General features: G+C 49.9%; 1 protein-coding gene and 1 non-coding gene across 2 annotated transcripts; both read right to left on the bottom strand.

The window, feature by feature from the left end:
• Positions 1-859: 859 nt before the first annotated feature.
• Positions 860-5,305, bottom strand: LSM10 (LSM10, U7 small nuclear RNA associated). Its single transcript, XM_023232313.1, has 2 exons — positions 5,113-5,305; positions 860-1,590 (listed from the first exon to the last, which is right to left on the bottom strand). Exon 2 carries the CDS (start codon positions 1,564-1,566, stop codon positions 1,195-1,197), a length of 372 nt encoding a protein of 123 aa, XP_023088081.1. The 5' UTR covers positions 1,567-1,590; positions 5,113-5,305; the 3' UTR covers positions 860-1,194.
• A 4,112-nt stretch (positions 5,306-9,417) lies between these two features.
• Positions 9,418-9,556, bottom strand: LOC111555885. Its single transcript, XR_002735665.1, has one exon. It is a non-coding gene; the product is annotated as a U4 spliceosomal RNA (small nuclear RNA).
• Between the last annotated feature and the right edge of the window lie 664 nt (positions 9,557-10,220).

Raw genomic sequence — 10,220 nt, 5'->3', positions numbered from 1 at the left:
TGGTACATGGCAGGTGTGCTGTGGGTATCTGATGAGTTCAAACCTCTGGTTCCACGGGACAAAGCCATTTTTTTCTTTCTTTTCTTTTTTTTTTTTTTGAGACGGAGTCTCCCTCTGTTGCTCAGGCTGGAATGCAGTGGCATGATCTTGGCTCACTGCAACCTCCACCTCCTGGTTCAATTCAAGCGATTCTCCCACCTCAGCCTCCTGAGGAGCTGGGATTACAGGTGTGCACCACCACACCTGGCTAATTTTTTTTTTTTTTTTGTATTTTCAGTGGAGACGGGGTTTCGCTATGTTGGCCAGGCTGGTCTCGAACTCCTGACCACAAGTGAGCCACTTTCACTAAGACAGTTGTTTGCCTGTGGCAGGCCTAGAATGACAACAAGACAGCTACTACAAGGACTTGGGTTCTAACTCTGAGAACCCAATAACTCTCAGATCAGAGATGGAATTCCTGCTATTAGCAGAGCTCTCACACCCCAGGGGAGGGCCCAGGTTACTCCCATCTCTCTGCTTCTAGAAACAGCAATGAGACTAACAGCCTCTTCAACAGGGACTCTGAGTAGAAAAGCCATTTTCCACCTGCCCAGACTGAAGTACTCTCCTACCATTCTCAAACTGCTACATACTAGAATTGCCTGGGAAATTAAAAAAACTCCCAGCCCTCAGACCATACCCCATACCAACGAAATATGAATCTCTGAGGGTGGGACAGGTGATTCCAACGTGCAGCCAAGCTTGAGTCTGCCCCCGACTACACAGGACAGTCTGGGAGCCCAGCACACAGGAGGGAAAGCCTGGGGCATGGACCTGTTTGTATCCAAGTTGGGTTTCACAAGAAAATGAACAAGGGGAATGGAGACAGTTAGACTGAGCATGTTTAATTATCCTCACTGGGAGAGTTGAAAACTACTTGACAGGTTCCATGATCAATAAGTCAGAGATTCAGATCATCAAAAAAGGGGATTGTCACCTACCCCAAGGCCACAGACCGATAGGATTCTGGGTCCCAGAGGGAGTCTGGGAGGTGGAACCCTGTGAAAGGCAGCTTTGACAGGTGGTGTCTGTTGGACACCAGCTTCTGGCCTGGCCTTGCTCTCTTCTCGGGTTCCAGACAGGGTGTGAGGGCAGGGAGCTGGCTCCAGAGAACACTGGAGGAAGCCGAGTTGGGGCCAGGGCTTGCTGAGGGCCTCACTTATAGTTTTTGGAAGGAAATTCCCACCGGCCTTGGCCCTTGCCACCAAAGTTCCGCACCCGATGGATAATCTGCAGCTGCTGCTCAATGGTCGAGGTGATGTTCACGTCATCTGGGATGTGGACGTAGCGGACATTGCGGCCTGTCACAAAGAGGTCATCCAGTTTGACCTGATGCCCCCAACGGTCCGTGTAGGTGACTTTGGCCAGGCGGATGTTCATGAAAGCATCGACATTGTCTATGCGTCCGTGGGCCACGCTCTCATCCCGCAGGTCCACAGTGGTTACCCGGCCCTGGAGGCCCTGCAGTAGGATGATCAGGCTGTTCTCAGAGATGGTCCGCTCCTTCACTGAATGGCTCAGTGCCATTCTTCCACACCAGCTGCCTGCTTGCTGTGGACAGGAGCACACAGATGGCAGCTATAGCAGGGTAGGGTGTACAGTTGCCAACTCACCTCCACCAGATTCTCAAACAAAATTCCCACCACAGACCACCTCTGCAATTTTTGTATCTGTGGACACAGATACTTCCCGCGCATGTCTCATGGAATCCTCACACCAACTTGCAAGGCAAAGATTACTTATGCTTATTTTATGAAAGAGAAAAATATGGCTAGGATGGCCAGGCACACTGGGATACACCTGTAGTACTAGCTACTCAGGAGACTGAGGGAGGAGCTTCACTTGAGCCCAAGAGTTCTGCTGACCTGCTTGGGCAACATAGCAAGATCCACTCAGTTTGAGACCAGCCTGGCTAATACGGTGAAACACCATTTCTACTAAAAATACAAAAAATTAGCTGGATGTGGTGGCACACGCCTGTAATCTCAGCTACTCAGGAGGCTGAGGCAGGAGAATTGCTTGAAGCCGGGAGGCAGAGATTGCAATGAGCCGAGATCGCGCCATTGCACTCCAGCCTGGACAACAAGAGCAAGACTCTGTCTCAAAAAATAAAGAAAATGATGAGCATTTCTATTGAGCCAGGGACAAGAAAAGGATGCCTTATGGCTTCTAATCAACAGTAAAACGTAGGTAATGGTCAATGCAATGTTCAAAAAATGATTACAGAAAGAAGGGAAGGCAAAGAATTTAGAGAAACAGTAATTATAAAGGAAGATCCCTGTCCTTGTCAATTATAGGATTATCTACATTGAGAATTCAAGATAAATTATTAGGACCAACAACAAAAGTCAGTATCATTCCTAATAATACATTAATTTAAATAAATAAATAATTTTTAAAAACGAGAAATATGGCTAGGAGAGGTAACTTGCCCAAGGTCACAGTAAATAAGTGGAATTGCTGGAATTCAAATCCGTAGCCGTAGGCCAGGCACGGTGGCTCCCACCTGTAATCCCAGCATTTTGTGAGGCTGAGGCGGGTGGATCGCCGGAGGCCAGGAATTCAAGACCAGCCTGGCCAACATGGTAAAACGCTGTCTCTACTAAAAATACAAAAATTAGCCGGGCATGGTGGTGTGCACCTATAATCCCAGCTGCTCCGGAGGCTGAGGCATGAGAATCGCTTGAATCCGGGAGGTGGAGGCTGCAGTGAGCCAAGATCATGCCACTGCACTCCAGCCTGGGTGACAGAGAGAGACTCTGTCTCCAAAAAAAAAAAAAAAAAAAAAATCCATAGCCGCCTGGCTCCAAACCTCACACCAGGTGTACATTAGAATCATCTGGCAAGTTTTGAACTCGACCTTCCCCACCCCAGATTCTGATTCATTTGGTTAGAGGGGTGGGCCCAGATTTCCTATTTTGTAAAAGCTCCCGGCTGGGCGTGGTGGCTCACGCCTGTAATCCCAGCACTTTGGGAAGCCGAGGCAGGCGGATCATGAGGTCAGATCGAGACCATCCTGGCTAACACGGTGAAACCCTATCTCTACTAAAAATATAAAAAAATTAGCCGGGCATGGTGGCGGCGCCTGTAGTCCCAGCTGCTCGGGAGACTAAGGCAGGAGAATGGCATGAACCCGGGAGGTGGAGCTTGCAGTGAGCCGAGATCACGCCACTGCACTCCAGCCTGGGTGACACAGTGACTCTGTCTCAAAAAAAAAAGAAAAAAAGAGGGCTGGGCGCGGTGGCTCAAGCCTGTAATCCCAGCACTTTGGGAGGCCAAGACGGGTGGATCACGAGGTCAGGAGATCGAGACCATCCTGGCTAACACGGTGAAACCCCGTCTCAACTAAAAAATACAAAAAACTAGCCGGACGAGGTGGCGGGCGCCTGTAGTCCCAGCTACTCCGGAGGCTGAGGCAGGAGAATGGCGTGAACCCGGGAGGCGGAGCTTGCAGTGAGCTGAGATCCGGCCACTGCACTCCAGCCTGGGCGACAGAGCGAGACCCCGTCTCAAAAAAAAAAAGAAAAGAAAAAAAGAAAAGAGAAAGAAAAAAAAAAAAGCTCCCCAGGTAACTCCAAAGTGCTGAGGGGTACTGGTTAGAAATGCATAATCTCAGGTCTCTCCCCAGGCCTGTTCTGAGATAATCCACTCCTTCACTGAGTGGCTCACTGCTATTCTTCCACAATGACTGGAAACAGACTCTGCATTTCAACATGACCCGGTATGTGAATTAGATACACGTGAAGGTTTGAGACTCAGTGCTTGACACCAATAGTTCTCATACATTAGTGTGTATCAGAACCATCTCAGGGGCTTATTATCTCAGCTTGCTGGGTCCCACTCCCAGTTTGACTCAGGAGGTCTGAGGTGAGGCCAGAGATGGTCATTTCGAACATATTCCCAGGTGATGCTGATGCTGCTGGTCAGGGGCCCACACTCTGGGAACTATTGGTTTACACCATGCAGCTGTTACATAAGTAGAAATTTAGGTAATGAGGCCGGGCGCAGGGGCTGATGCCTGTAATCCCAGGGTTTTGGGAGGCCAAGGGGAGTAGATCACCTGAGGTCAGGAGTTCAAGACCTGCCTGGCCAACCCAGTATCCACTAAAAATACAAAAATTACCTGGGCATGGGAGCACCTGTAATCTCAGTTACTTGGGAGGCTGAAGCAGGAGAATCGCTTGAACCCAGGAGGCAGAGGTTACAGTGAGCCAAGATTGTGCCACTGCCCTCCAGCCTGGGTGACAGAGTGAGACTCTCAGGAAATAAAAAAAAGAAAATAAATCTAGGTAAGGGATTGGGGGGGGGGGCGGGAAACCCAACCGGTAGTATATAAGGTACATAGGTTTTGAAGGTAGAGAAATCCAGGTTGGAATCCTCACTCCACCCCGAATTATGTAAACCTAGAAAAGTTAATGTCTCTGAACCTGTTTCCACATTTATTAAACTACAGGCGAAATAAAGCTACCAGAATCACACTCCACTGAAGATACTCTCCTTTGATTTCAACGTACCCCGATATTGTATTAGTGCACTATGTCTTACCTATCCCTTATTTTCAGACCCTGAGTTAACGGGGGTGAAACGCTCATCTCTTTACGACATCACTCAGCATCCCGTCCAGGGCTGTGCAGTGTGGCACTAAGCGTGGCAAGCTAGACTAGGCCAGTGATGAGCGGGGCTGGGAGCTAAGTCCTTGGGCAGGGCCTAACTAAGAGCCACTCGGCTGCAGCCTGACGAATCTGCGATTAAGCAAAGGTATGGGGTTGCTGCTGTGACTGCAAAGAGCAATCACCGGACCTCGAGTTAGACCCGGGTTCTAGGACAGGCTCTGCCACCTTCTAGGAGGGAGACCAACTTAGCAAACCACTTAGCTTCTCCAAGCTAGCTAAGCTACCGGTAAAACGGGATGAGCACCCCTTACTCAGAGCAGCGGGAGCAGGTCTGGGGAAATGAGCTATACACGGTAAATGGGGAAGAAAACGCTTCCTGGGCTCCGGCACCTCCTTCCGGAGGTCCTGGCATCCCCCGCATTCCGCCCCGGGGCTCCCTGCACCGCCGACCCGGACCCACCACGCGACATTCCTTCCGCTTTTCCCGTCTGGGTCGCCGCCGAAGCTAGCGGGCGCCTGGACAGGCTGCCTCCCGCCGGCTGCAGCAGGACGGAGAAACCACGCCGGCGACCGGGCCGCTCTGTCCTGCGTGCGCGGAGTGCGTCAGTGCTCTACGAGTCATTGCGGCACGGAGAAACTACGATTCCCAGAATGCTTCGCGGCGCGGGGCTCGCGCTCAGCAAATGCCGGCCTGCGTCATTGAAGTCTCCTTCACTAGTCGTTCATTCATTCCGCACGCATTCATTGAACGGGCACCCCGGGCCAGGCTCCTTCCCAGGCTTCGGCATAGAGCAGTGACCAAGATCAAGTGGCTCCCCGAGCTGATGGCGCTTCAGGGGAGAGAGTCTTAGGAAAACAAACAAGAAAAATAGGGAAAAAGTTCTTCAGAAGATTAAAAGTGTGACGTGGTAGTGACTAGGTGGTCTTTTATTGGATTGTCAGGGGTGTCCTGAGAAGGTGACATTTGAGTTGAGATTAGTGACATGAAGCCAAGCTTGTGAAAACTATGGGAGGAGCATTGCAATTAGAGGGAACAGTTTGTTAAATAAAATTTATAGGAGGCAGAGCCGGGCGTGGAGGCCCACACCTGTAATCCCAGCACTTTGGGAGGACAAAGCGGGAGGATCATTGGAGCCCAGGAGTTCGAGACCGGTCTGGGCAGCATAGGGAGACCCTGTCTTTACAAAAAATAGAAAAAATTGGCCCACCATGGCGGTGTACACCTCTGGTCCCACCTACTCGGGAGGCTGAGGCAGGAGAATTGCCTGAACCCAGGAAGTGGAGGCTGCAGTGAACTCAGATTGTACCACTTCATTCCAGCCTGGGCAACAGAGCAAGACTACGTCTCAAAGAAAAAAAAAAAAAGGGAAGCCATTGGTTTGGACAGGGCTCCTGCACCAAGCCCAACAGACAAAACCAAAATGGAGTCACTCATGCTAAAGTTCCACATCACCAAGTGGAAACTAAGTTGCTTATCTGATATTCAGATAAACCAGAAGAGTGAGAGATAGTTAGATCTCCAAATCATCCAGTTTTAGCTGGCAGGATAAGGAAGTCCCCTCTGCTTTAGCCTTCAAAGTTACAAGGAAAGTAACTTTGAAACAACCAATCTGCTTTTTGTTTTCTGTTTCTGCTTTCCTCAGCCCTTTTCTGTCGGTAAAACGAATCTCCTCTGCTCAGCTTATTTGAACACTCATTCCGTTTTATAGAATGAGGTGTTGCCCAATTCTAGAGTTGCAAATAAAAGCCAAATTTAACACATTTAGCAAATAAAAGCCAAATCACCAATTAAAAGTCAATTTTTTTCTTTTCACAGTTCATGCAAAGAACCTGGGGGAAATGACCTTGACAATTTAGGAACACAGGAAAGGCCAGGGAAGCTGGGGAGAGTGGTATAACAAGAGACCAGAGAGGAAGCAGGAGCCAGAGCACATAGGGCTTTGTGAGCCAAGGTAAGGAGTTTAGATTTCATGGTTAGGAATGCAGCCTCTGGATACAGTGCCTATGTTCAAATCTGCTCCTGGCTAACTGTGACTGGGCAAGTTAGCTATCTTCTCTGTGCTTCAGTCTTCTCAACTAGTACTAGAAGTGCTGTGATAGGCTATCGAAAGGGAGCAACGTGATTTGATTTACTTGTAGAGGGTCTCACCGTATCACCCAGGCTGGAGTGCAGTGGTGTGATCATAGCTCACTGCAGCCTCAACTTCCTGGGCTCAAGTGATCCTCCTACCCAAGCCTCAAGAATAGCTGGGACTACAGGCACAAGCCACTGTGCCCTACCTGATTTACTTTTTTTTTTTTTTTTTTTTTTTGAGACGGAGTCTAGCTCTGTCGCCCAGGCTGGAGTGCAGTGGCTGGATCTCAGCTCACTGCAAGCTCCGCCTCCCGGGTTCACGCCATTCTCCTGCCTCAGCCTCCTAAGTAGCTGGGATTACAGGTATGTGCCACCACACCCGGCTGATTTTTGTATTTTTAGTAGAGACCGGGTTTCTCCATGTTGGTCAGGCTGGTCTCCTACTCCTGACCTCAGGTGATCTGTCCTCAGCCTCCCAAAGTGCTGGGGTTACAGGCATGAGCCACCGCGCCTGGCCAAAAATGTTTTAAGAAATTAGCTGGGTGTAGTGGGTGCGCCTATAGTCCCAGCTGTCACAAGAACCTTAGGGTGTCACTTTGCCATCCGGAAACCTCTGTGGCTAGCAGCGCCTGTGCTTGACTTTTGCTTGTGCCTGCTGGGCTCCTTCTGCCCGCTCAGTCTGGAGGCTGAGCTCAGCTCGCACTACGGGCCCGGATACCACACCTGCCAAAGGCATGCCAGGTGTGGAGCAGTGAGGGGTGTGTGAGTGAGCACAGGGTCCGACCACTACACACAGCCAGATACGATGGCTGCTGCCGCGGGTGGGCAGCTCCAGGCGCCGGCACAGGCTTTGGCTCTGTACAAGGCTGCAGCTGGACCAGACATACCGCCAGTGGCTTCTGCTGTGGGCACCAGCATCTGAACAAGGGGAACACAGTGGTGGCCAAAAGCTCAGAGACACCAGGAGCCACAGAGCCCCAGAGAGGGTGTTACAGTGTGTCACAGCCCTGGCTTGGGGAGCCCCGAGGTCTGGGTCCCAAAATGGGCTGCTGTTTTTCACCTCCCGAGGAGCAGGGGCGGGGCATGTTGGGGGGCGGGTGCGTGTTTCAGTCCATGTGTGTTACAGCTTTTTCAGTCCTACCGCCCTGTGCGGCCCTGCTCTGGCCCGTGGCTCCTGGCCTGGCTGGGCCCCGCCACTGCTTCCTGTCATGTGGCGCAGCTACCCGCTGGTGGAGAGTGGTTCCCCAGAAGGATCCCCACTCTTCACTCCTGCAGTCTGGGAGTGTGTCACCACCCACAGCTCAGCTGAGCTGGCCAGGAATATGTTACAGCTCCTTTCACTCTCGCTGTTTGGTGGGTCCCAAGTTCTTGTTTCACATCCAGGAAGAATGAGATGATGTAGATAACTGGAGGGTAAGCAAGCTGGAGAGAGCTTTATTGAGTGACAGAACAGCTCTCCGGAGGCCTGAAGTGGGTAGCTACTTTCCGCAGGCAGGTCCTGTGGAGTGTCTGAGGCTGGCTGAGTCTGGGGTTTTCATGTGCTCAGAATGGAGGAAGTGCATGCTGGTTGGCCCATGGGTGGCCATGGGTGGGCCTGGAAAAAGTACCATCCAATTGGCTGGAAGGCATCAATGAAGTTCTTACTCCTGTCGTGGACTCCACTTGGAACAGCCCCAACCTCAGGCTTCAGGCCACCCCTGGCTTGAAGGTGGTGGATCTGCCCCTTCTGCCTAGGAACCTGACTGCCTCCTGGCACTATTAACATGCCGTCTGCTGGTGCCCAGATTGCCTGCGCTGATGGGTGCCTGCAGGCCTGCACCCAGCCACCCTCAGTCCCTTGGCCTCCATCCCAAGCTTATTGGCACCCAAAGTCTGGGGGGGGGAGGTGCTGAGGCAGCAGGGATTGGTGTGTCAGTGTCACCCCAAGTGCACGCACACCAAGCTGGGTCACAACAGTGGCCGGGCTTAGCCACAACTTTGCTCTGCACTGGAGTGGGCACCAGGAGTGGGGAGAGGCCAGGGAGTGGGAGCAGGCACTTCTGAACCTGCAGGGGCACGGGCTTTCTGGGCCCTCAAGAGCACAGGGATGCCCAACTCTGGAACCATGGCTGGGCGGCTGCAGCTGTGCCCAGGAGTGAGGGCTCCATGCCCTGCCAACTTGGTAGGGTGTGGGGGGCTCCTGCTGGTATCACCTGTTTCTGGCCCCTGCTGACTCCACAGAGCACGCAGCCCCAGCTGCATCTCCACTGCTGCAGCTGGCATGAAGTGGTTGATGCTGGCGGCTCCAGATGGGCCTCTGCTGCCATCACAGCTACTTGGGAGGCTGTGGCTGGAGGATCTCTTGAGCCCAGGCGGTTGAGGCTGCAGTGAGCTATGATTGTGCCACTGCACACTGCACTCCAGCCTGGGTGACAAAGACCCTGTCTCAAAAAAAAAAGGCTTCTTTCATTCCTTCACTCTCTCATTTATTGATTTCCATCTCCCTTAGGAGGCTTCCCTTTTTATCAGCAATCACTGTTGGGCTTCTCTTATTCTAAAACTAAAATTGTCTTTCTCCTCCATGCAATCTACTGTTTTCTTACTTTCCACGGTCAAACTTCTCAAAAGGCCCTTATGCCAGCCTTTCCTCAAGTATGATCACTTTTCCAGCTATCTGAGACTGGATTTGCTTCTCTTCTTTTAAATATTCAGTCTCCGTAGAGACTGTCAAAAGTTGCCAGTGCCGATTATATTGAGAGTTTTCATGGCTGGGTATTGGGATTTTTCAATGAGCAAGAACTGTGCCTCAGATAAACCTCATTAGTGATAATACTGCTACTTACGTAAGTTTTAAACTTACATTAGTAAGTTTATGTTTATATATATATAATATATATAAACTAACATAAATTTATATATATGTATACTTTTTTTTTTTTGAGACAGTCTTGCTCTGTCACCCAGGCTAGTGCAGTGGTGCGATCTTAGCTCACTGCAACCTCCATCTCCCAGGTTCAAGCAATTCTTCTGCCTCAGCTCCCTAAGTAGCAGGGATTGCAGGTGCGCACCACTATGCCTGGCTAATATTTGTATTTTTAGTAGAGACAGGGTTTTCCCATATTGGCCAGGCTGGTGTTGAACTCTTGACTTCAGGTGATCCACCTGCCTCAGCCTCCCAAAGTGCTAGGATTACAGGCATGAGCCACTGTACCTGGCCTATATTTTTTATATATAAATATATATATTTGTTTAAATTTATGTTAGTGAGTTTATATATTTTATATACATACATATTTATGTGAGTTAGTGAGTTTATATATTTATATATAAAGTATGTTACTGAGCTTATATATTTTATGTATATAAAAATGTATGTTAGTTTATGTATTGTATATATATACAAACGTACGTCAGTGAGTTTATATATTTTATATATAAATGTGTTAGTGAGTTTATATATTTTATATATACAAATTTATTAGTGAGTTTATATATTTTATATATAAATTTATGTT

This window comes from Piliocolobus tephrosceles, chromosome 1 (genome assembly GCF_002776525.5).
Source record: "Piliocolobus tephrosceles isolate RC106 chromosome 1, ASM277652v3, whole genome shotgun sequence".
NCBI classification, from domain to species: domain Eukaryota; kingdom Metazoa; phylum Chordata; class Mammalia; order Primates; family Cercopithecidae; genus Piliocolobus; species Piliocolobus tephrosceles.
Note: the sequence above shows the minus strand (reverse complement) of the source record. Positions and strands in the feature narration are given on the sequence as shown.

Bases quoted from the DNA above. Each gene is read 5' to 3' on its own strand.
- LSM10 (XM_023232313.1), bottom strand. From the start codon at position 1,566: ATGGCACTGAGCCATTCAGTGAAGGAGCGGACCATCTCTGAGAACAGC.